Raw genomic sequence first — 25,072 nt, 5'->3', positions numbered from 1 at the left:
CCTGCATGTTAGGCAGTCTTAACAAGGCTTCTACATTTGGCTTTCAACTTGCTCTTTCAGTAAATAATTCCAGGCCTAAGGGTTTTTTCAGTAATCGCATTAGATGATGTTACTGTGCTGTCCTCAACCTTCACCTAATAAAACTTTCTGTAGACCTTTCCTTCTTTGCTGCACACTAACAGTCTGTGTTGGGCTGTGCTACCACTATTCTCACTGTGTGGAGTGTTGTGGCTTTGGGACCTGAACTAATGGTCAGTGGAACACGTTTAGTAATGGGCAACACAATCACTTGGACGCATTTACTGGGAAAGTGTTTCCTTCTAAGAGAGGATCTGGGGAGCGTTTTTTCTCATTTTTGGCCATAATGGGCTATAAAAGGCCGACTTTTGTTAAAGCCCATATTAATTTTGTCTTCGCCGACTCTTCTCAGTTTTGCTGTTAACAAAATACACACATTTGCTTTAAAAATATGAATCCTGTCTTGAAAAGAACAGACATGCTTGGAAGTGGCTTCTCTGCAAGCATTGCAGTGTTATGCCCTTCTCTGTTAATTAGACTCACAGTCTTGCCCATCACTAAGTACAGTGTGTAATGTGCATTCACTCATTTTGAATTACCTTCAACAATAAACTAATACATATAAATGCGAGTAATTCTGTTATACAGAATACCTAATGTAAATTGTTACTGTTTTCCTTTCTTCACCTTAGCAGTGCTGTTAAGCATTTCTCTCTGTAGGTTATACAGAAGTTGTTTCCACAGACATTTTAAGCATCATTTAAGTGGCATTTTTGTGCTGATAAGGAGTGAAGACTTAGTTAAACATAAGTGAGCAAATTAAATTACAGTGCCTTGAATTTTTGATTTTTGGGGGCAGCCAATTTGACCTGAATAATAAATTTCTGTGTTGCTGATCTTAGTATCTTTAACATCCCAAGTATCAACTTGTAATAAAGCTAGTTTGATTTCTGTTCTGAATGTTACTTCCTTAATTAAGTGAGGAACATAAGAATTAGCCTGTGATGGGGGCTGGGACAGACAAAGAGGAAGAAAACACCACACACACAAACCCAAACCAAAACAACAAACACTCAACAAAGCAAAACTCCCTCCACAAAAAAATGACCAAAACCACCACCCAGAGGTACAAACAATGCTCAAAGAATTACTTCAGGTAAATGCATATTCTTATGCCAGTTTCCTGTCCATAAGCCATCAGAAACTTTACTAAAAAAAGAAGCAACTGAATTAATGAAGAATTTTTGAGTGTTAAAGCTGATCCCTGGGTGCTTTTAGTTCATATCAGCTTCCACATAGCTGTATCTTCTTGAGGCAATTTTTTATTCACATTACTGCCTAACAAAGTCAGCTTGCTAACAAATAAGCTGCATATGTTGGTAGGGAGTTTAAAAGATGATAAAATGGCCTCTGAACAATCAGTCTTAAGCATCAGAATCCCAGCCTTTTATGACAGTTCATAACATGCTGGCTACACTTACTCCCCATGTTGTAGTTCTATCAGCAGGCTTTTCTGCAACCCCTTTATTGCTTGAATGGCTCAATAGCTCCTTGCAAATTAGCCTACAGATCAGGTCTCCTGAAGAGTCTCTGCTCCTGTCTGTGTTGGTATATGAGCACACACAAAACACTTGATGGGCATGCACTGTGCTGCACACCCTGTTCCTGAAACACCTTCACTGAGGGACTGAGTGAGGAGTTGGCTGACCAAGCAATTTCTTCCATTATTCCCAAGAAACCTGCTCGCTACCGGAGAGCCATCAGTTATGACAGCAAGGAGTACTACATGCGTCTGGCTTCCGGCAACCCTGCGGTCTTCCAGGATGCCATAGAAGAGAACACAGTGGGTGAAACAACCCAGCAGGAGCCAGAGCATGGGGAGGACACTATTGCTAGAGTCAAAGGTTAGATTGTTTGGTTTGTCATCTTCTCATGCATTTACATTAAGATAAACATAAATCCTGTAGGACTCTTGTTTTGCTCTCTTAGCATTCGGTCAGTAATTTGAAAGACTAGAGGTTTTGCAAAGTTAATTTTTTATGTCTCAGGGTTTTATTTATCTCTCTCTGTTCTTTTCCAGGCCTAGTGAAGCCTCCCCTGAAACGATCTCGCTCTGCTCCTGATGGAGGAGATGATGAGAACCAGGACCAGTCACAGGATCAAATTGTTGAGGGGAGTTCAATTGACGAAGAGGAGAAGACTGACAATACAACTTTGCTTCGACTTCTTGAAGAAGGAGAGAAGGTACTGTGTACTTCAAACACACTAAGAACTTAATGCATTGAAATTCCTTCATTATGTGTCACAAGTGTGAATAAATGTCCTGTATACCTTCCTTGATCTGTATATTTCATCAACTTCTTCCTTAAAATGTGTTCTTTGTGTGCCTGACCCTAAAAATGCTGTACCGGAAACAGTATTTTGGTTTTTTTTGCCTTCTGCCTGCAAGGGAAAAATTCACCTGTCCTGAAATGAAGACTATGAGCTATCCCATGCTTGGTTTATTGTCCTGTCAACTTAATGATCAGGATAGAAAATCAACATTGAAAATATAAATGCTGAACTTGGCACACTGTTCCTAATTACTTGGTCTCTTCCTTAGAATGGGAGGCCTTGATAAGTAGTATCTTATCACCAAGATCAGTGTTGAATTACCATGCTGTGTGTTTGGTATTTCAGACTTTGTCCATCTGGAGTATACCAGTAAACAGTGTTGTGATCATGGTTGAGTAGGCTACAGGTTCTAAAACATGTTCAGGCAGCATAGTGCAAGTGGATAAACTGGTAAATAGATACATTTATATCACACCAATGAAGCTTTATCCAACCTCCTCCCCAGCTGCTAGTCACTGGCATTAGGTCCGATTAAAGGAGAGAATGACAGGATTTTTGCTCCATGTACAAGTGATAAAGCAGTGTCTGGGACTTGTTCTAACAAGGCAGTGGTCTGAGCCTGTGCTCCTTAACCTGCTTTCTCTAAGCATCTGCTTTTCCTCACAGATCCAGCACATGTACCGCTGTGCTCGGGTTCAGGGCCTTGACACCAGCGAGGGGCTGCTTCTCTTTGGGAAAGAGCACTTCTACGTTATCGATGGGTTCACCATGACGGCCACCAGGGAGATACGGGACATCGAGACACTTCCTCCAAAGTGAGTACATTGATAGAGAGTTTCCTTGAACCCTAGAGACTGAACAAGAAGTATTTAATGAGGTCTTTTGACGAGTCAATTCCAAGGTAATGTAACATGCAGGAAGACCTCAGGTGCTGAGCAATTTGTAGTATGGTATGTTGTAAAAATCAGTTATTTCTGTAACTGGACTCTCACATGAATTAATAGGTTAATTCTTTTAATTTCTCTTTTTTTTTAATCACTTCTCTCTTGCCTGTTTATATTCATTTACAGGATGCATGAGCCAATCATACCTAGGGGAGCAAGGCAAGGTCCAAGTCAACTTAAGAGAACTTGCAGCATTTTCGCATATGAAGATATCAAGGAAGTGCATAAACGGAGATACCTTTTGCAGGTAACTTGGACACCACATTTGGATAGGGGGAGGAAAACTTGGAGTGTTTTGACAATGTCATTTTTGAAAATTAAAATCAATACATAACTGATGAGTATTTCGAAGGTGAAGCTATTGACTGAAATTGAAGCATTTAGGTTGGGCATCCTTGTTGGAATTTACCCTGGTTTAGTTTATTGGGTGTGTTAGTGTCAGTGGTCCAAAAATAAAACATTTGGCTGCACTAAGCAAAGTCTGGTTCACCTTAATTTGGTGCTGCATGTAGCATGACTAAACTGGTTTGTGCCTGACCTTCAGAGGTGACTTAGTGTTGACATGGGTCTGTCCTCTTTGTTTTCAGCCAATTGCAATTGAAGTTTTCTCAGGAGATGGACGGAACTATCTTCTAGCTTTCCAGAAAGGAGTTAGAAACAAAGTTTATCAAAGGTACTGTAAAATAAGTTAGAACATTGAACATGAATGTTTGCAAATACCTGCGTGGAGGCTTTTTTGGTGCCTGCTAGTGCCTTACTGCTGCAGGAAAGAGCCACTAGAAGGCACTACATGCCTTCAGTGAGAGTAGGCTCCTGTGATTTTGTTGGAGATGCGGAGCTGCTCAAAAGGAAGTCTGTAATTGTACTAGATGCATGCTGCTTCTCAGGAGATGACATCCCGAGGACAGAAACACTAATCATAATCTTTTAACTGCTGCTGCAGGTTTTTGGCTGTGGTGCCATCTCTGACCGACAGCTCGGAGTCGGTGTCTGGGCAGAGACCAAACACCAGCGTAGAGCAAGGGTAGGTGATTCTGTTCCTCACCTCTGTAGCTCATCAGTTTTCAATAAATGATGCTTGCATTAATGTCAGGATTATCTAGAGAGTATCAGAATTAACATTATCAGTATACAGATACGTTCTGAAAGGAATTGGAATGCTGAAGCCATCACATTTATCCAAGTTGTTAAAAATATTTTGCTCATCAGCCGCCACTTGCACTGAATTGCATAATTAACATGCATCATTTTTACAGTGTGTGTTTAGAATTTAAAAAAAAGTACTGCTAAAACAAAAAGGAACAGAGACATTTTTTCTAGTTGTTGCAATTTACAACTTTTAATCTTGAAATTTTGGGTTGTCTTGTGAAGATGTAACCCAGCTCTTACTGCAAAGTCAAAAAATGCACTTTCTTCTTCCCACTAGGTCTGGCTTGCTTAGCACTTTAGTGGGAGAAAAATCTGTTACTCAAAGATGGGAAGTAAGTATGACAATTTTGCAGTATTTTTTGTATTAAATTCCACATTTTGTAGTGATACGTAAATGATCAGTAACCATAAGTTGCATCATCTTATTCTAATGGGGAACATACTGTTACAGAAAGTGTATCTCAGCATTTAATTTGTGGTATTTCATGATACCATCAAATAGGAAATGGTTCTATTGTTGAAAATGCAGGGGGAGGGCTGTAGTAAAAGTAGAATGAGCATTGTAATATTGAAGTAAGTTGTTTGGGGAAGCTGAACACTGAAAGTCTGGTAGGTTGACATTTGATTGTTGTAAAGTGAAAACTTTACTGTGCTTATCTGTTTTCATTAAGAGAGGAGAAATCAGTAACTTCCAGTACCTGATGCACTTAAACACTCTGGCTGGCAGATCCTATAACGACCTCATGCAGTACCCTGTCTTTCCCTGGATCCTTGCAGACTATGACTCTGAGGTAAATAAAACATCTTGTCAGCAATCTTTTATAGGTTGGAGGTTCCTATTTCGTTCCTCCCACATCTCAGCAGGGAGGGTATTAGAGAATCTTGGCTGGACTGATTTTACAGATGTTATTGGTCTGTGCACAGGTGAGGGCTGGGATCCAGAAAGAGACATTTGCCCCTCTACCTTGCAGCAGTTCCTGTAAGTGTCTGCATTAGCTTTAAACTGAGTGTCCTGAAGTATGCTAAGCCCACAGAGAAAGCATCCTTGTCCAGAAGACTGTGGTAGGGGCTGCTATGAAATCTGGCCCTATAGTGAAAGAATTTGCTTTTGGAAAAGGTGAAACATCCTATTAATGCTTTTGGGGACAGCCATTGCCACCAACCAGACCATTACATAAAATATTGTTAAGGGTGCTTGTCAAGTATTCATGAAAAAACTGGGGGGAACTGGGGACAGGATGAGAGGAACAGAGCAAAAGTTATCCAAAACTCAGATGTGATTTAAAATAAAACATACTGCCTTGGATCAGACTGAAGGACTGTTTTAAGCATATTCAGCATTGCACCTACTGTGTGTATAGAAAGCAGGGATAACAACCTTAGGAGGTAGGTGGTGTTAACTATGGTAATCAGCAGTGTTGAAAGGATTTGGTTTGTTTTTATAAATTACTGCCTGTTTTATTTTTAAAGGAACTGGATCTTACGAATCCCAAAACATTCAGAAACCTGGCCAAGCCCATGGGAGCTCAAACAGAGGACAGGTTAGCCCAGTACAAGAAACGATACAAGGACTGGGAAGATCCCAATGGTAAGTAATAATCCATCCTTCAGAAAGAGCAGAGGAGCATGTTCCTGTCATCATGGGAGGGACTCATGGATTTTTTTATAGTATGAGTAAAGAGCTCTGGGTAGAGATGTGCAGAACTCTCCCTTGTTTTTTGGTGACTGTCCAACAAAGACTAAATTAGAACAAAGGGACACTGGCTTTCTTTCTGTGTTGTTTATTTTAAATCCATATGACAGCTTTGTTTATATGTAAAAACAAAGACAGAACAGTTGCACATTTAGATGAGTTTAACATTGTCTAAAGACTGGAATGGGCAGGCATGTGAAGCACACAACCAGCTGTGTCTACAAATACAGTTTGAACACAGCTGCATGAAAATAAGTAGTACCAAGAATGCAAATGCTTCTGCATTAGCACTATCCTAGTTTTTTCATTTCTAATCTTAATGCGTGTTTTCTGGCTAAGGAAACAGCAGCTTTGTAGCTAAAAAAGCCTCAGAATGAGATGCAATTAAGTTACCTGTTCATGATTTTAGAGCTTCCTTTTATATTGAAAATAAAACTTTTGTGTTTGGCAAGACAAGTTTTCTTGTGTGCTTTTATCGAAGACAGAGGCCTGTTTAACTACTGCAGTGCTGTTCTGTGTCAAGCAACAGTAGGTGGAAAAGACATTCATTTCTAGAAATGGATCAGTATTTTCCAAGTGTGCTTATGCAGACTTTTTGCCGGGAAATTAAGAAAATAAAAGCTTTCAAAATCTGTAGGCAACAGTCCTGATACGTATTTCTGCCCAAGACTTTAAATCCACAGTTAAAAATAAGACCAAAAATTTAAAAAAATCTTTTCTTAAATGTCTCTTCAGCAGAAATCATCATAGCTGCACTGCAACATTTCAATTAGTTAAAATAAAAATTGAGTAACCATTTAGTATTGCTCTGCAGAACCCTATTGAATTAGGGCTACTGCACTACAGCCAAAACTCAAGTGACAAAACATAAAGCTTTCAGACTTCTGAAAATGAAAATTACAAATTCCAATTTTGAGTGTGTCTAAGGCCACAGAGTAATTAAAATACAGTGTTAATTTTTTTTCTGTTAGTACTGATTCTGTCACCTAACTACTTTATTTCTCCTATGTTTATGATTTTTAACCTGCAGGGGAAACCCCAGCTTATCACTATGGGACCCACTATTCCTCAGCCATGATCGTGGCTTCTTATCTTGTCCGGATGGAGCCTTTTACTCAGATTTTCTTACGGTTGCAGGTAAAAATTGCATCACCTCACTTTATGTTTCTTACCTGCTGTGTATTTCAGACATCACTGAGAAATATGATCAGTCAGCTTTGTTTTCATCAAATATCATAGAATAAATACCTTTTGCATTGTTCTTATTGCCTGGCAGGTTTTTGATGTGTCTTTTTAAAAGATGTGATGGAATTCAGCTTTATTTTTTTCCCTTGTAGTTTGAACATTTTTCTAAACGTATGCAGAACAAAGTACAGCAGACAAAAACCAAAGCAAGCTTTATTGTGAAAAATACTTTACTGTTTCTCTGAAAGAGACCAAACTTGAAATCAGACAGATTACTCTTTTCTTAAAATTCTGTGTATCTGTATCTATGTTTTCTGTTATGTACCTTAAAGTAATGCAGCTGATTAGATCCACTGTGTTAGAGGAAGAAATGTGCTATGTTCTAGTGTCTTCATTAGGCAGAGGATGTTCTGATTTGCCTTCCTGGCAAAGCCTGCTGTGCTGAAGGATGCCGTGACACTGACCTGTGCTCCTCTCTCTGCCTGGCAGGGTGGTCACTTCGACCTGGCTGACCGCATGTTCCACAGTGTGCGCGAGGCCTGGTACTCCGCCTCCAAGCACAACATGGCAGATGTGAAGGAGCTCATCCCAGAGTTCTTCTACCTCCCTGAGTTCCTGCTCAATTCCAACAATTTTGACCTAGGTAGGCAATAAGAGCTTGATAGCAGCCCTGTGGGTGGGAGAACAGAGCCAGACAGACATGAGATATTTTCTCAAGCAGTGGGTGTTCATTTTAAGCAGCTAATACAAAGTGTCTTCTGTGAATTGCAGGACTAGTTCCTGAAAGGATTTTTGTTGGAGTGGTGTATTTTTGTCAATTTTTGGTTTTTTACGAGTTCAAAAGGCACAGATAACCGTATTTTACTTGGAGTTTCTCTGCTTTGCATTTTTCTCCATGTAACCTATTCCATGATGGTGTTTGCCGTCTTTGATGCTTATTTGTTTAAGCTTTGCAAAATCTATTTTACAATCTTCACTTTCAGAACTTCATTTGAAAGTATTCCTAAAGGTTTTTTGAATTGTCACAGCTTTTGTGACAGTGATTATTCAACAGGAGTCATGTAGGAGACCTGTTGTGTGTAGGAGATTCATGTTACTTATTATATGTCACTGTTAGTAGTGACACTAAGCTCTTACATTCTGGGCTCTGTGCTGTGAATCTAATAACAATAATAAAGATTAATCAAGTCATAGGTTTTATGACTTAGCACAACCTTACAAAAAAAGAAAAGCAAAACCCAAAGAACACCCTACAAAACCTCTCCCAGGTGTATTTTACACAGAAGAATATGGGTATTACTGAAAAAATGTTGAGCTCTTGTCTGCTTATCTGTGTATCTGGTAATTTTGGACTGTAACCATTGGAGTCCAGAAATTCTTCACTGAGCATTTGGAACAACGGTAGAAAAGGTTTTTTTTAGGAACAATTGCCAAACACTGCGGTACTTTGGATTGCGATAATTTGTGGCAATCCTGCTCCCCTTCCTCCCAGGTGAAAAGAAAGGAAGATTTGAAGTCTGGTGATGAAAGCAATTTTTCTGTTGGAGCATTGCACTTATTTTTTGTGTGCTCCTGTAAACTGGGAAGTTTGTTGGTATTCCTCTGAGTTCACAGGAAGTGTGGAATTGTCTCTTGGCAACAAGTGACAGAACAAGAATATAACAGAGGAGTTTCACCAAATATATTTTTGGTAATCACAACATGCCACTGTTTAATGTTCAGAGTGAGAAGGGGGCTGTCCAGGACAGACGAATGTGCTCAGGCCATGGGCACACCAGGGGAATCACCAGTATCCTTGGGCATGGAGCTTGTGGGGGATACCAGTTAGATCTGAAGTGAGTATTTGGCTGCACATCACAGGAGTACAGGCTATTCTCAGGAGTAAAACAACAATTTTCATTCTATGATACCATGCTATCATCCTCCTGAGAAGCCTCAGTAAGGAATATTTGGATTCTTTCTCCTGAAAGCAATCTTATATGAACAACTGAGGCAGAATTTTTTCATGTTTTATTGCCTGACATTTAGAACCAACATATTATTTTAAAGAAAAGACTGAAGTGGCTTCTTATAGAGACAAGATACTAGAATTTGATTATTTTTTCCTTTTTTTTTTCACTTCTTTTTCGCCTTTGCTGTTGCAGTTCAGTTTCAGTGCTTCTCTCCCAGTTTTTCCTTCTTTTTTGTTTTTTATTAGGTTGCAAACAAAATGGCACTAAACTTGGTGATGTAATACTCCCTCCATGGGCAAAAGGAGATCCTCGTGAGTTTATCAGAGTCCACCGGGAGGTAATTTGAATTTTAATGATGACAGTAGTAAATGTTGGGACTTTCCATTGCACATTAATCTAAGCTCAGTTTGTGCAGTCACAGGCCAGTCTGTGAGTTCAGGGTTGGTGCCTGATTGTTGCCAAGGTCTGTAGTGTTTCCTCCCCTTCCTTTTCAGCTACAGAGTACATTGAGGCAAGACTTGCTTCAATGAAAAGCTTCATCAAAACATAACAAAAATATGTCAAAATATGTTCTGCATTCTTCCTCGTGGCAGGTGTAGTAAGCTCAACCAATGAGCAATTTGTCTAGTTTTAATGCATGCCTTTTGAATTTCAGGCTCTGGAATGTGACTTTGTGAGTGCTCACCTGCATGAGTGGATTGACTTGATCTTTGGCTATAAACAGCAAGGTCCTGCTGCAGTAGAAGCTGTAAATGTCTTTCACCATCTCTTCTATGAGGGACAAGTGGACATATATAACATCAATGATCCATTAAAAGAGACAGCTACCATAGGATTCATTAATAACTTTGGACAGATACCAAAGCAGGTATACTGTTAGTAGAATTCTTACTTTCCAGTTAACACTCAAATTGAAATGTGTTAATATAAAATAGGAAGGTGTTTTAGGAGTGAAACTTCTTGGGAGTGTTTATCCATAAATATTCTTCTAGTGATATGAAATCATCTATGTTTCCATCATAAATTACACGAAGATTGACTTTGGGCTTTGCTTGTGAGATTAGAAATGTCTTTTTTTCCCCTTTACATCCTTAAAATAAAGGCACAATGAATTATGGCTCAACTCTAAAAATCAGCATAAAAAAAGGGAAGTATGTTCCTGCTACAAAGTCATATGGGAGGAGTGAAAGTGCAACTTCAAAGTAATGCCTAGTGCTAAGGTATTTGAAGTTACCCTGTAATAAAATAATTTCTATAATAACTTCTGCTCCTTTTTTTTACCCCAGTCTCTTGGGTGATTCACTCTTGTAGGACAGCTGTAGTTAAGGAGCTATGAAGACCTGGTTTTGGTGCAGCTTTAAAGTTTGTATTCTCTTCAAGAGATTACATTAAATAATTCAATGTAATATTAAATCTGGGGGGTTCACATTTGGGGGAGTCTCAGTGTTGGTTGTTTTGGTTTGGTTTTTCTTATTGGGCGCTTCTTTAGAGCCTTTTTGTGATCCAGTGAAAATCTTAAATGTCATTGGTGAATATTTCCAATCCTAGATTTGGTGGAAGCCACAGATACCTTCAGCAATCCACTGGGAACTCAAGCCATGTGTTGGAAACTCAAAACTCAGCTCTCAGCACATAACGTTTCAGGAAAGCCACAGGATGTTTCCTGTGGCAACCCACTTAGAGCTGTCTGTCTCTCGTTGCTTGGAAAGAAGGCTAAGAACTGCTCATCTGTGTTCTGTGGCTTTTCTCCTTCCCCTTCCTTGCTCTCTCTCAATAATCTAATTATGTAGTGGCTGTAGGGTTTTCTCCTCTTATGTAATAACCAATCTCGGGATTGTAATGATAATCAGACATGGCCCAGGTAAAGCCAGATGGACGGATGGGGACTGGGGCAGAGGCCAGGGAAATAGAAGAGCGCTGCAGCTGAGTCCAGAGCTCTGCCTGAATCTTCAGATGCCTGTTAGGTACAAACCTGTGAGATCTACCAGGAATTGCATGATGCTTTGCTAGAGGAAATAGACTGCAATAAACTTGGGAAACTCTAAACTTCCTTAAGGCCCTGTTGGTGGTAAGCGCTCTTGGAGCATATTTTTATGTAACTGTAGAGTTCTGCTGTCCCCCTCTGTGACTTTCCATGGGGGATCCAGGGCAGGCTCTCTCAGAGACACACAGCTGCTGTGCATTTTTTCACTCCTATCCTGCATGATGTAACATGCATCTTCTTTATCCCATCTCTTGCACTGGTAATGTGGCTGGCAGTTTGGGTTTGTATTTTAAAAACTTGTGATGTAAAACATTGCAGAGCTGGTGCTGTGCTTGGAAGAGGGCTCTCACAGACTCCATGAGGGTCCTGAGATGCCACAGCCTGAGAGGGCAGAGCAACTTTGCTCCCTGTTGGTTTTCATACTGTTTGTTGAAGTTTTTTGAAATGTTCACCAAGAGTTATTAGTGAATACTGAGAGCAGTAAGGTAACATTTACTGACCTGCAGGATTTTTAGAAGGTATATTGGATGTATTTATGATCTTTTTAAGCTTGTGCCCTTGTAAACCTGTGACTTTTGTTGATCATTAGTTTCTTGATGAATTCCAGCTCTTCAAAAAGCCCCACCCACCAAAGCGTGTTAGAAGCCGTCTGAATGGAGAGGCTGTGGGAACCTCTGTGCCCCCTGGTTCCACAAGTGACAAGATCTTTTTCCATCATTTGGACAACCTGCGGCCATCTCTTGCTCCAGTGAAGGGTAAACTTTAAACCCACAGTAGTTACTGCTGTTTCTTTGCCCAAGCATTCAGAGTTTCAGCAAGACAGTACTTTTCTATCTTTTGTTAAGCTCTAATTTTCTTACACTGCCCACAGTTTTGTGAGAAAGACAAATTCAAAATATCCTAATGCTGTAAGATTATGTTCTTAGCTACCTTAAAGGTACTTGGGAAACACCATAGCTGCACCAGTTTAAAATAACATTTTAAAATAGAGGGATAAAATTGGAGCCCGAGCACCTCTTTATAAGTTTGAATTTAACAAACAACATTCAGGGTATGTTGCTTCTCAGCCTGTGATAGCCTCAATTTTTGTGATTTTCATGGCAAAAGGATAATTTATCACAGTGACAAGAAATACTGAGGAATGTTGGCAGGAAAGGGTGGTGTTGGTAGCTGCACTGAGACAAAAGAACGTGGTTTTTAACTTCATATCTGACATTAGACTGAACAAAACATAATTGTCTGCGAGGCAGGTAAATGCTATAGAGGGATTTCTTTCCTAGCTGAGTAAAGGAATCTGTGGCTTCCTGCTGTAAAGAGAGAAGGCTGTTCTATTACATGGTGCATAGCAGGGCTTAGAGAGAAGACTAAGTCAGGAAATTAGAAAGCACTATTCTATATTTGGCTCTGCATTTGTTAGGAATGGAGCAAAAGTTGCCATCACTGCAGCTGAAGCAAAGAATATATAAATAGCTACTACAGAGACCTTGCTTTGGCAGAGCAGCAGGTTCTTCAAGGGATTAGACAGTATTTGTCTCTCCCAGCAATAAAACATAACCCCATCTTCTTTTTCAGAGCTCAAGGAGCCTGTGGGGCAGATTGTGTGTACTGATAAAGGCATTCTGGCAGTAGAACAGAACAAGGTTCTCATCCCACCCACATGGAATAAAACGTTTGCTTGGGGCTATGCAGACCTCAGCTGCAGACTGGGGACCTATGAGTCAGACAAGGTTTGTAATCTGCAATTTGTTTCAGCAATTAGTACTCAATAGTGAAAAAAATATGACAATGGAAATTTATTTCGTATATGAATGAAATAATCCTGTGCTGCATAAGTTTTATTGCTCCCTCTCAGGTACTCTTCATCAGAATGCTGGCAGAATAACATTAACTAATAATAATTTTTTTACCAGGTCTTAGTGACTTAATGAATGCAAGGTGGCAGCCAGGTTTTTATTTTTATCCTACAGAGTACTAGTTCTGCAAGTAATTCTTTGTTTTCTGTATTTTTAGGCGGTGATTGTTTATGAATGCTTGTCCGAATGGGGTCAGATTCTGTGTGCCATTTGCCCCAACCCCAAACTAGTTATCACTGGAGGAACAAGCACAGCAGTGTGTGTGTGGGAAATGGGTGTCTCCAAAGAAAAAGCTAAAGCCCTCACACTGAAACAGGTAAAATACAATAAAACTGCCTTTCATATAAATAATTGTTATATGATCAAAGTAATTATGTAATGAGTGTTGCTCAGCTTTGAAACCAAGTCTAGCAGATCTCTGGAGAATGGAGTAGTTGAGATACTGACCTGCATTGAAAGTGGGCAAAATGCATCTTTAAAATTGCATTCTTTTTAAGAATAGTGGATTGCCAGGAGCCTTCTGGAGAGAAAGGGAATTTGGTAGTGATGTTAACAAAATTATGCAGGTGTGTTTTGTGAAATGATCTGCTTTCTTGTAGTGTTATGTGTAACCCCCCATCTAAAAACTGTGTCAGAAGGGCAGCGAAAGGAGGCTGCCTTAAAGGTTCATTTTAGTCTTTTTAAACAAAAAAGTTAATTAGTTTAATTACAGCAACTTTTAATCTAAAACAAGCACCGATGCTTTAAAGTCAGCTGCAGCTAAGTGCAAAGTAAGTTTTGTGTGTTTACTAAAGAAAAAACAAACCCAACAAATGCAACCAAAAAACCCAACCCCAGCTAAGTCAAAATATTCTAGCAGCTGTGTATCACTGTTATAGTTTGTGTTACTGTTCCGTTAGCATCTTAATAGCAGTACTCTTTTTTTTAGAGGAAATCTTCCCCTCAAATTTATGAAAGGAAATTTAGAGAATTATTTAATAACTTCCCTTGCGCAGTAGTCAGCTGTCTAAAGCTCTGTTTCCCAAAGTGTTTTACTTAAAAACTGTACAAGATAAAACACTATATCTTAAGTTTTGGGGCAGCATATTTTAAGGCCATTTACTGTATTCAGCTAGTGATTTTTAACTGCATAAGCTGCAGTAATTTGCCTGTATTCCAGACTCTTTTTCCAATGGTTAGATTAAGCCTAAAATGTTAAAGTAGGGCCTAGGATGAGTAGGCGCTTGTAATTTTCTCCTCCTTCCAATTGACTTTGCCTTTTTGGTTGCAGCTCTTTCTTGTCTCTTTTATCTTCTCGTAGTCAGCAGCAGTTTCTATAGGAGTCATTAACTTCTATTTTCAGAATATAATTTCAGGTGCAGCCTGGAACATGTTCTGACCTTATAAACAGGCTACTGATCCAGAATGGGGTTTTCTTCAGTGGAAGGGTCTGTAACATTAGACCCTTAAAATTTTGTTTTGTCAGAGTTTCTTCTAAATGGAAAAAGTTATTACTTTTACCATTTTGAATTATGGAAATAGTTATCAACTGAAAATTTCTAAGGCAGCTGCATCTTCTGATAGGATATTCTGGTTGTATTACCTGAATCTTTCAGGTAAGAGGGTTTAATGTGCAGTTTTTGTGTTCTCTCCTGATTTCAGCTTTTGCTCCTGACTTGTGTTTTGCAGGCACTGCTGGGTCACACTGACACTGTCACGTGCTTAACGGCATCGCTGGCGTATCACATAATTGTGAGTGGATCCCGGGATCGCACCTGCATCATCTGGGATCTGAATAAGCTCTCCTTCCTGACACAGCTCCGAGGGCACAGGGCTCCAATTTCAGCACTCTGTATAAATGAACTAACGGTGAGAGCCACACTCCACCCACCAAGGTGCAGTGGGAACAGTAGCAAGAGTTGGAAATCATTAAACCAAAGGAAAACAAGCTAGGCTCTCCTGTTAATTTGGCAGAACTTATATAACTCATCTGAAAACTGATTACAACTGGTTTAGGGAATAATTTGTGTCATTTGTCCAGAGCCATATGCGGGTGTATTCTGTGCAGAGTGGCTTGAGCTTAGAAGAGGTTATTAACAGTGCTGGAAGTAGTATAGCTAGTGTGACATTGCAAGGGAGCTGCCAAACCTGCCACAGGAGCTAAGAAAAGTTTTTGATACATGACCTTGGTTGGCTTCTCTTATCTTAAGCTGAATTTGAAGGAAACAGGAGATACCTTGGGTGAAGCTGCAGTGCCAGTTTGGTGGAAACAGACATATCCTAGAATCTTCTGTCCTTGGTGGTCCTGTGAGTTACAAGTCACCATTTATCCAGCTCCCATGCGTGGCCGTCAGGGCTGGATGGACCCTGTTGCAGCTGGAGCAGACGCAGTGGTTGCAATCAAGACAAAAGAGGGCTGCAATGCAAGGAGGGGGTAGCAAGTGGCACAGTTTATTAGCTGCTGATAGTCTGGTTGTAGTGCTGCCAGTGCTTTAGACTGCAGCTTCTGTTTCACCTCTCCACTAGTTTGGACTGTTCCCAATAAGCAAGCAAATGAAATTTAAGGTGGTACATGTTTGTGGAAAAGAGCAGAGTCAACATAAGCAGTCTTTGGAAACTGAAAAGGGAAAGTACTGAAAATATGCTGTTGGATTATTATGCTATGAAAAGTGGTGAAATTGGTCAATTCATTCTATGCTGTAAATAGACCAAATAGGTTCCTACTAAGTCTGGTTTTCTAGGTACAGTTTTTTTTAAAAAATGCATATAATCCTAAAGGTTTCTGTAGCTGGCCAGGCTCACCTTGAATAGAACTTGCTGAAAAGTGCCAGCCTTGGAACTTGGCTTAAAAATGAACCTGGCTTTTATTTTTGCTGAAGAATACCTGCAACTTTGTATTGAAATCTGGAGGTGTTCTTTGTCTTTGCAGGGAGACATTGTATCATGTGCTGGCACTTACATCCATGTGTGGAGCATTAATGGCAGCCCTACTGCAAGTGTAAACACCTTCACTGGCCGAAGCCAGCAGATCATGTGCTGTTTTGTGTCAGAGATGAATGAGTGGGACACCCAGAATGTCATCGTAACGGGGCATTCGGACGGAGTTGTCCGGGTAAGTACCAGCAATCACTGCCTGGAAAATTAAGTTTATGCCTTGGTAGTAGTAGTAGTCTGCTTGAGAGAAGTCATGCCTTTCCAACACAGTGTCTTGGCCAGGACCAAAAGCAGTACTTGGGTGTTTCACCTGAACAGTTCTTTCTCCTTTTGGAGTCCCCCATTGGGATGTGGTGACCAGCAATAGTCAGCAGAGCAAACATTTTCCTTCCTGCTTTGTTTTGGTCTCCAGCTTTCATGCCTGGAGACTGTTGTTTTGGTTCACCATTTTTGTTTCACACACCTTGAGACAATTCATTTTGCTGCCTAGAAAGAAAAGAGAAACTTACTGTCATCTCTGAAAACTACAAGTCTAACCCAATTTTCAGTACTTTTGTGTGCAGCCTTAACCAGAATCTGCTGGTCAGTACGGCTGTGTGGAGTGGATTCAGGCATGAACATAGATGTCCTTTTGTAGTTTCTAGTCCCCAAAACCAGGGTTTAGTATGGAGATATGACCTGCCTTACATGCTACCAGTGCAAATACACAGTTCTACTAAGCCATTTTAACTCTACAAATAGCTCAGAAAAAGGCCAAGAGTTCAGTAAGTGCCACTTTGCTTATCCCCTGTCCCTCCAGTTCTGGCGGATGGAGTTTTTGCAAGTGCCAGAAACACCAGCTCTGGAGCCTGTGGAGATGCTGGAAATGCAAGAGGACTGTCAGGAAGCACAAATAGGTATGTCTCCTGACAAGTGTTTGGTACTTGCCTGTTGCATCTGATCTTTGCTATAGGTAGGTGAAGTCCTGTGGTTATACAGAGCAGAATTGGTGACGGAGATTTTGTCTCAAGGCAGTAGACATCCAGTGGGCACAATAAACAGAGCATCTGAGTTCTTTGTTCTCCACCTTGCTTAAGGTAGTTTCATTTTGCTACAAATAAGAAAAAATGTTGCATATCCTAGCTTTTTTATCTGTGAAGGTGGAACTTGTCTCTGTGTGTTTGTTTCTCTTCTTGGTGAACCCAATCGATTGTCCAAAAGCTAGATATTTTTTAGTATGAAATGGAATTATAGCATAAGAGCAGAATTTAAAAAATTGACTGATGGTACAGTCTGTACAAGACAAGCAATGATATCATCTGCCCGTGTTGGAAGATTTTGGTCTGTGCTTCAGGATGGTTTCTTTTAGCCATCTCATCTTCCTCTTGCCGTCTTCATATTGAAGATACAAGCTGGATTTGGATCTGAATCTCATGATACTCATTAGTAATTATTATATCAATACAGCTTTTGGGTTTTTTCAGGGTCACTTGGAGTATGTCTTTGGTAATTGCTTTTTTGTGTTAACAAGTCCTGTTATTAACAAGTCTGCATCATATTTTTCAGTCAGAGTTTCAGCATAGCTGACTGTGCTTACTTGTGTAAGTTTTGCTGAAAGGTTTTGCTAACTTGAGTGTTTCTGAAGTTTTTGCTCCTTTTGTCTATCATAGCCTCCCTCAGAGGGACTATTGTAGGAAATAGCTTCAGCTAAGGAGTGTTGTTCTCTGGCAACAGAAAAAAGTGTTTATAAAAGTGCAAAAAATATGGATCATGTGATTCCTGACAGGAGCTGAATCTCTGAAAAGGCTGAGATGCCTGCATGCAGTGTCCCCCTCTCACGCAGTGTCGGTACCCATTGGGTTGCAGGCAGTGCAGCAGCAGAGTAAGGAGAAAGCTCAGGCCATAGCCAGGCCCACTAACAGCGCCTTTCCCCTGTTATGCCAATCCAGGGCAGGAAGCCCACGAGGAGGACAGCAGTGACTCCGAGGCAGATGATCCATGCATAGGCCAGGACACAAAACTGCAGGAGAGCCAGAGCCAACCAAGCAGCACCAGCCACAGGCCTCGGTCATCGTCAGCCAGAGCAGCGGCAGCGTGGTCAGCAGACAGCGGCTCCGATGACTCCAGGCGTTGGTCAGACCAGCTCAGCTTGGATGAGAAAGATGGATTTATCTTTGTGAATTATTCAGAGGGACAAGCAAAAATGCATCCCCATGCTCAGGTTAACCACCCCCACCCCAGCTATGCTGAGGCACGGCACTACAGCAAGCTCAAACCAGGTAAAAGAAACTCTGCACAGCCCTCAGTTTTATTCCTGAGTGAAATGTTCTAGAAAAAGAGAAAAACTTGAATGTCTGAGGGAGATTTTTTTCTTACTACGAAGTTGCAGTTACGAGTATTTTGGGGGAGGAGGGAACAAAAATGAGAAGGAGCAGATTTGCTTTATCCTCTCCCACGTCCCACTCCTTTGTAGGATACAGATGGGAGCGTCAGCTGGTGTTCAGAAGCAAACTAACTATGCACACGGCATTTGATCGCAAAGACAACGCACACCCAGCAGAAATCACTGCGCTCGGCATCTCCAAGTGAGTAGCTCGCACATGAGGCCTTCAAGCAGTTTTGGGTGTTGCCAGCAGGCAGTGGTACCATTGTTCACAACACTGTTTTGTGGTGCTTCTGTTTGGGGCAGCCTTCTTCAAGGACTGAGATAAAAACACTGAAGGGGAGATCTGTTCAGCTGCTTTGTGTTACACAGAGTGTTGCAGCTCCGTTTCTCAGTCAGAGCAGGGTAATTGGGGCGTTAGTTACCATGCCAGTACTTTACCATTTTACGTTCTCTGGTGTGTAAAATGGGTCGTTGATGCCTGTGTGTTACCGTGCCAGAGCTGTTGCAGGAATGCTTTTGCTTTTCCTTGCAGGGATCACAGCAGGATCCTGATTGGGGATGGCCGGGGCAGGGTGTTCAGCTGGTCGGTGAGCGATCAGCCGGGCCGGTCCGCAGCCGACCACTGGGTGAAGGATGAGGGTGGCGACAGCTGCTCAGGCTGCACCGTGCGCTTCTCGCTCACCGAGAGGCGGCACCACTGCAGGAACTGTGGACAGCTCTTCTGCCAGAAGTAAGCAGCCAACAGCCTCCCTTGGGCTCTTTTCCATACAGAATTTTAGGTGGGGTAAAGCTCTGAAATACCACAGAACTCTGCTGAAAGATTGAGGCTGCTTAAACTATGTGCAGGACTGTGAGGATGCTGATTTAGGGGCCACTAGCAGGCAGCCTCAGACAGGAACATGTATCACATAGAGGATGTGTGTGAGCTGCCCTTACCCACAAACTGAAGTGCAAGTGTCCTCTCTGATCTACTGGGTCAGAGATGATATTTTTAGCTTCATCTCTCAGCATCTAAACTGGTGACAACAGCTATTTTTGAGCTGTCTGTCACACAGTCTCATTCCACTGACTCTGTGTTGATCATTTGAGTTAAATTCTGCTTCTGCCACACTGCGTTGCATCTCCATGTCAAGGCAAGTTAGGACAGTTTTCTGGTGTTTGAAGTCGTGATGGTAATTCCCACAGCTCAATAGAAAATGGATAGAAATGGAGGGGACCTGTGTTCAGTGGTGGGTTTTTTTTCTCCACAGGTGCAGCCGGTTTCAGTCAGAAATCAAACGGCTGAAGATTTCATCACCGGTCAGGGTGTGCCAGAACTGCTTCTACAACCTGCAGCATGAGCGGGGCTCAGAGGAGGGGCCCAGAAATTGATGGGGGCTGACAAACCTCCTCTGGCCTCACTGTCCCTCCAGGAACCAGTGAGAGCATCAGAAGGGATTGGAATATTGTCTGTTTACACTTACATTTATACTGCATTCTAAGCACTAAAAGTAAAAAGGGATCATTGCATTGGTTTGTGTTGACAGAAGGCAGACGAGGCGAACAGCGAAATGAAGAGAAGAGCAAGGCCCAGGAAGACAAATAACCACAAATCCAAGAGAGCTGGCAGCCCCTAAACCCATGCTGACGTGGCTGTCGAGAAAATCCTCACTTATCCTAAACACCCCTTCTTGTCTTGTTTTTGTAGAGTTAGTCATCTTAACCGGGGGGAGGGGAGGGCAAGGCTTTTTAGAAGATAGTTGTAAATCTGCCTTCTTCGCAAGCAACTGTGTATATTGTAAATAGGTATAACAGCCTTTTTATCTAAATATGAACTTAACTGCCTGTTACATGGGACTTCAGATTAACCACTGTACTTTGCGTGGCATCTTTATCTCATCTATCAATTTAAACACGAATGTTTAAAAAAAAAAAAACAAAAACAGAAAACTCGAAGGCATTATGTGTATTTCTGTTAAAAATCCAGTCTGTGCATGTTTGTTTTTTCAGTTGCCCACAGTATCTTAAGTGAGGCTATTCATAGAATTACATGGATTTTTTCAAAAGAAAACATTTTTGAGAATAGGAACTTGGAGTATTTTATTCTAGCTGTAAGATAACCAGGAACTAAATTGTACACTTGTGTTGCATTTTATACCAAACTATTTACCACCTCAGTGTTGTTCATATTTAATATGGCCTCTTTTATACATATGTCAGAGCTGCAGTTTTGTTAATTACTTACTGTTCATTAGCAGCTGATTCATGCAGTGCAAGAACCAGCTTTTACCTTCTTTAGTCAATAGCAATTGGCTTTTGCATATAGGTACAGAATTAATTCCTTGTGCGTAAAATTTAACTACTGTTGTCCCGTAGCTTCTTTGCAAAAAAAACTTTTGGAACAACAGGCATTGCTCTAAAGCAGGGTGATCTTGGTCATGTCAGAAATGCTCCTCAGAGCTCTCTTTGTCTTTCAGCACACGCCATCAGCTTGAGGACAGCAGTAGATTTCCATTATGTTTGTTAAGTTTCAATATGAATTTAATTGCAGTATTTTTTTACTACTCTGTCATTTATTTTGCACTACATGTGGGATGAAGTAGAGACACTGATATCCACTGGGATTGGAGCACGTTCATTGGATAGGCCCATGGACTTAATTTCTGCATGAGGTCTTGCCAGTGGGTTTTTGTTTGGGCGAGGGGGGAGAGGGAGGGCAGCAGCCAGGTTTGGTTTCGTTTTTTAACATATGTGTATATATTTTGTAAATGGGTGACAAACTGATCTAGAGCTAGGTATATTCACAATGGATTCTTTTAAATAGAGGTAAGGATATGACCCAGACCAACAGAAGACAGGTGGCTCTGATAGTACTTGAGTGAATGTTGTCACTTACAGGGATGAGATTATCCTTCACTTGGAGTGACTTGGGCAGGCTCTGACCCTGGCACAGCAAATCCTCAAAACCAGCATTGTCATTGGAATTGCACCATCAAAAATGCCAGGCCCTCTGTGTTGGGGTGATCTCCTTCCAGAGGGTCCCTGGCATTGCGGGGGCACCCCTGTCTTCTCTTGATTTGAGCTTTTAGCGGTGAATAATTCGTTAATTCTGACCACTTACTATTTACCCTGGTATCACATGTTTATGCACTGAAGGTTAAATATGTATTTTGATACTTGTTTGTTTATTATGTATGTGCTGGTCTGTAAAATGAGATATATTCCTGTTTTGGTATGTATACTAGGTCCCCAAATGAACAGAAAGGCTTCTCTAGAGCCCTTGCACACTGTTGAGTAAATGCAGGTTTGTTGAGCTTAGCTGACCCAAATTTTGGATCCAAAGAGTGATGGTCAAGTAGCCACACTGACTACTGGCTGCCTGACAGATTTGACCCTAAAAACAAGAAGAGGTCCTCAGTAAGCATGTGCGGAGCACTGGAATTTCTGTGTTCAGCTGTTCTCTCTAACGTTGCCTTCACCCTTCCCAAAATGATGCAAAACCAGCATAGTTCAGAAGACAGGCTAGTGGCCTTAATGTTTTCTGTTTGAAGAAAAGGCTATTTTAACAACTCTTAGATGCCTTTGAGTCCACAGTTTTCCTCCCCTTGCCTCCAGATTTCCAAATCATCCCCAAATTTAAGGAAGCCTTCTTTTCTGTGGACTGCAACTTGTACAGCCACGCAATTAAACCCTAATAAAAGCCAAGCTACAACAACAACACTGATGTGATCCAACACTGAAGCCAGGACACGGTCCTGCTGGGGGGCCATGGGGACAGGGGGCTGTCAGCCACAGAGACGCGTTGTACAGGTGTTGTTCCGCGCCTGCGGCAGCGTTTGGCAGCGCACTAAAGAAATCCTTATTCTTTACAAATTCTGCAGTGTGCAGGCTAGGCCCAGTTTACATTCTGCAAGCAAACCACCACAGCCCTCTGACTTAATTCTGTTCCCAAAAAAAACACGTTTTTGCTTGTTGGAGGCGAAGGGGGACAAACACACCTGCTCGTATTTCCTCTGGCAGCTGGTGCTGTGGGCAACTGTGGTGTTCATGTGGGAGTGGGGTTTTTTTCCATTTCATTCAAGCTTCTAATGCAAATACTTGCTTTGTTTTCCATGTAAAAATCCGTTGAGCAAAAATATACTCATGTACACTAACATTAGTAGACTGTATTCTCTGCAAGTACCTCACGTCTTCTCCTGCCTTGTTCTTTGTAGTAAACTTATCCATGTACTCCTAACATTCGTATGTAGTGTGCAACTGTAATGTCATGCTTTTGAGAGGGGGTTGGCTGCCTCCAGCCAACATTCATCAGTTCAATAGCAAAACACTTTAGAGAAGTTATTTTGCACTTTCTTATGTATAAAATTGGTAGAAACTTATATTTGCTTTGTATCATTTAAAGACTCCTTTTGTTTTGGTAAATGAACTGTGTATAAAATACTTATGCAGTTAAAACTGTTTTTAGAAAGTATTTTTAATTTCAGCAAGTTTGGTTACTTGTTGCATGACTATTAACACAGCTGACTTTTTGTGTCAGTGCAATGTATATTTTTTTTGTCCTGTTATTAACTTGTAAGCCCTAGTTAAATGGCCATTTATTTGTACAGCATCAGGAGTAAATTGAAGATAACTGGCTAAGACTGGAGTGTGGAATTTTGTACTATATTGCAGAATCCAATATCTGTTTTTTGGTGGTTACGTAAAAGGCCTGACGATTTACTATCTAGTGTGCAATCTGTGATATCTGAATGTTCATTGTATATTTGTCTCCAATGCAAAAAGGTAGAGTAACACAATTACAACAATACATTATTAAATGCAATAGTTCAGGTACTGAAGTATTTTTTTTTCATTTCAAATAAATACCTGCTATTTACCACCAAAAAGCTGTTTTGCATTTGTTGGAAAGACACATTTGCAGCTGAATAAACGTTTTTAAGTCGGGAGTGGTGAGTAACATTTTTCTGTGTCATCAGGAGGAGTAAGTTTCTATTACTTGTTACAGTTTTGCTTTCTGAATGTGGATGTGGCCATCCATGACGGTGCAGCATGAAATGGTGTGCCTTAGTTTGTTCTTTCTTGCTTTATATTGTTGAGTGTGAATTCAGCAGAATCTGACAGTGTGTAGAAGAACAGGCTGTGCCGATACAGTGAAAGCAGACAGAAAAGAATTATTTAAGTCATGCTGGATAAGGGCAATGGAAAAGGAGGGAGTTACAGAAGCCATTTCCATGGCCTTGCTGAGCCATGTCTGGGTTATATGGGATGGTAATGTCCACTTTTCATAGGTTGAAGTATTTCACACTCTGCCATTTCCACATTTTAAATCTTTCCACACTCAAAAAATGCTTTCTCTTTAACAGTTTTGGGGCAGTTACTGCGCTCAGCGTGGATGCAGGCACTTGACAGCTGCAGCCTGGGTGTCCTTCTGCTGCCAGGGAGCAGGTCATGGATGAACCTCACCAAAGCACTCTGACCCAGGTAATCATGCCAGCTCCGGGCTGTGGGGTCTCACCTCACTCTTTTCAGGGAGAGATTTCCTACTAACAGTAGCTCCAGGCTGCTCTGTGCAGCTGGGTCATTTACTATATGCAGTATTTCAGGCTCATTTTCCCTGGCTCATTTTCCCAGTGTGGTGGAGAGTGGAGGTGCCAGGAACAAGCATTGGGAAGTGGTGGAGCCCACAATCCTGATGTACTTTTTGATGGGGAAAGTGCAATCCCAGCCCTGCCCCGTGGAGCACAGGTTTCAGTGTTGACATTAAGTCAAGGGACTCATTAACACTGGAGTCCCTGTTGCTGATCAGGTGTTGGAAGAGCTGGTTTGGCTCCTTTCTGTCCAGACAAACAAAAGGGTGACTAATTAGGAAATCCATAGCTCTTAGGAGCTTCCTGCACTACAGCTGGGTCTGGGAGAAGGAGAGAATGGTGAAATTTGTGGCAGCTCTAAGGTCAGTGTTGGAACTGTAAAATCCCAACAGGCATCAGCTGGGCCAGCAGCCAGGTTTGGAGTGAAACAAGACAGTTGTTGAGTTACAGGGCAGCTCTTTGCAAGTGCCCCAGCTTCTAGCTCTGGCTCCACCACAGGGCCTGCCAGGCAGAAGCACCACCCAGGGCCAGGCATTCCATTTAGCCCGAAAACCAAATTTGTGGCCAGTTTGCTGTGACCAGGTTGTCTCTCATGACAGGTGCAGTAACCCAGTTCAGAAAAGTGAGATTGAGCTGCTTTCCAGGCTGTGTTCTGTGCTGTATAAAGTGCATGGGTGTTTTGAAGGAATTCCCAGCAGCGGGACATGTCCGTGTCCATGTCAGGACACAGATCTGATTCTCTAGTGAGGTTACTGTGCCACACCGTGTAGAGAGGAGGGTGGGGTAAGCAACCACAGGAGCAGGGCTGATGTGCTGGGAGCCGAATCCTGCCCTGTCTTCGTGGAGAAGACTTGAGTGGCACTGCATGGGATGTGGGGCTGGCCCTCCAAGAAGGAGCAATTTGTAAGGAAGGGAACCAAAACTTGGTCACGGATGAACCTAAATGCAATCCTGCCTACTGAAGGAGGGCAGCAGAGCCCCTGGTGCAGGAGCTGGGCAGGAGTGTTTCATGGTAAATACTGAGGTGGGGGGGATGTGTAGCAAGGCTCTTGCCCTGCAGTAGCGATGAAAATCTTGTGCAGGTGAGGTGGGGAGAGTGGTGCTGAGAGGAGCTC

General features: G+C 41.5%; 1 protein-coding gene across 9 annotated transcripts in view; it reads left to right on the top strand.

Moving 5' to 3' along the window:
• WDFY3 (WD repeat and FYVE domain containing 3) overlaps positions 1-23,315 on the top strand; it is a 154,220-nt gene extending 130,905 nt beyond the window's left edge. For all 9 annotated transcript variants that reach the window (XM_032110494.1, XM_032110495.1, XM_032110502.1 and 6 more), the window contains 23 exons: positions 1,754-1,922; positions 2,099-2,262; positions 3,019-3,167; positions 3,423-3,543; positions 3,884-3,969; positions 4,240-4,320; positions 4,723-4,777; positions 5,117-5,236; positions 5,916-6,033; positions 7,169-7,275; positions 7,813-7,966; positions 9,521-9,612; positions 9,931-10,143; positions 11,867-12,014; positions 12,832-12,986; positions 13,270-13,428; positions 14,781-14,960; positions 16,021-16,203; positions 16,825-16,921; positions 17,954-18,283; positions 18,478-18,589; positions 18,923-19,120; positions 19,641-23,315. In XM_032110494.1, the coding sequence (XP_031966385.1) occupies positions 1,754-1,922; positions 2,099-2,262; positions 3,019-3,167; positions 3,423-3,543; positions 3,884-3,969; positions 4,240-4,320; positions 4,723-4,777; positions 5,117-5,236; positions 5,916-6,033; positions 7,169-7,275; positions 7,813-7,966; positions 9,521-9,612; positions 9,931-10,143; positions 11,867-12,014; positions 12,832-12,986; positions 13,270-13,428; positions 14,781-14,960; positions 16,021-16,203; positions 16,825-16,921; positions 17,954-18,283; positions 18,478-18,589; positions 18,923-19,120; positions 19,641-19,761 (3,312 nt within the window). In that variant the 3' untranslated portion in view covers positions 19,762-23,315. The remainder of the gene's footprint in view (positions 1-1,753; positions 1,923-2,098; positions 2,263-3,018; positions 3,168-3,422; positions 3,544-3,883; positions 3,970-4,239; positions 4,321-4,722; positions 4,778-5,116; positions 5,237-5,915; positions 6,034-7,168; positions 7,276-7,812; positions 7,967-9,520; positions 9,613-9,930; positions 10,144-11,866; positions 12,015-12,831; positions 12,987-13,269; positions 13,429-14,780; positions 14,961-16,020; positions 16,204-16,824; positions 16,922-17,953; positions 18,284-18,477; positions 18,590-18,922; positions 19,121-19,640) is intronic.
• The last annotated feature ends 1,757 nt before the right edge of the window (positions 23,316-25,072 follow it).

Source organism: Corvus moneduloides, chromosome 5 (assembly GCF_009650955.1).
Source record: "Corvus moneduloides isolate bCorMon1 chromosome 5, bCorMon1.pri, whole genome shotgun sequence".
Lineage (NCBI taxonomy): Eukaryota > Metazoa > Chordata > Aves > Passeriformes > Corvidae > Corvus > Corvus moneduloides.
This window is presented reverse-complemented; position numbering and strand designations above follow the sequence as displayed.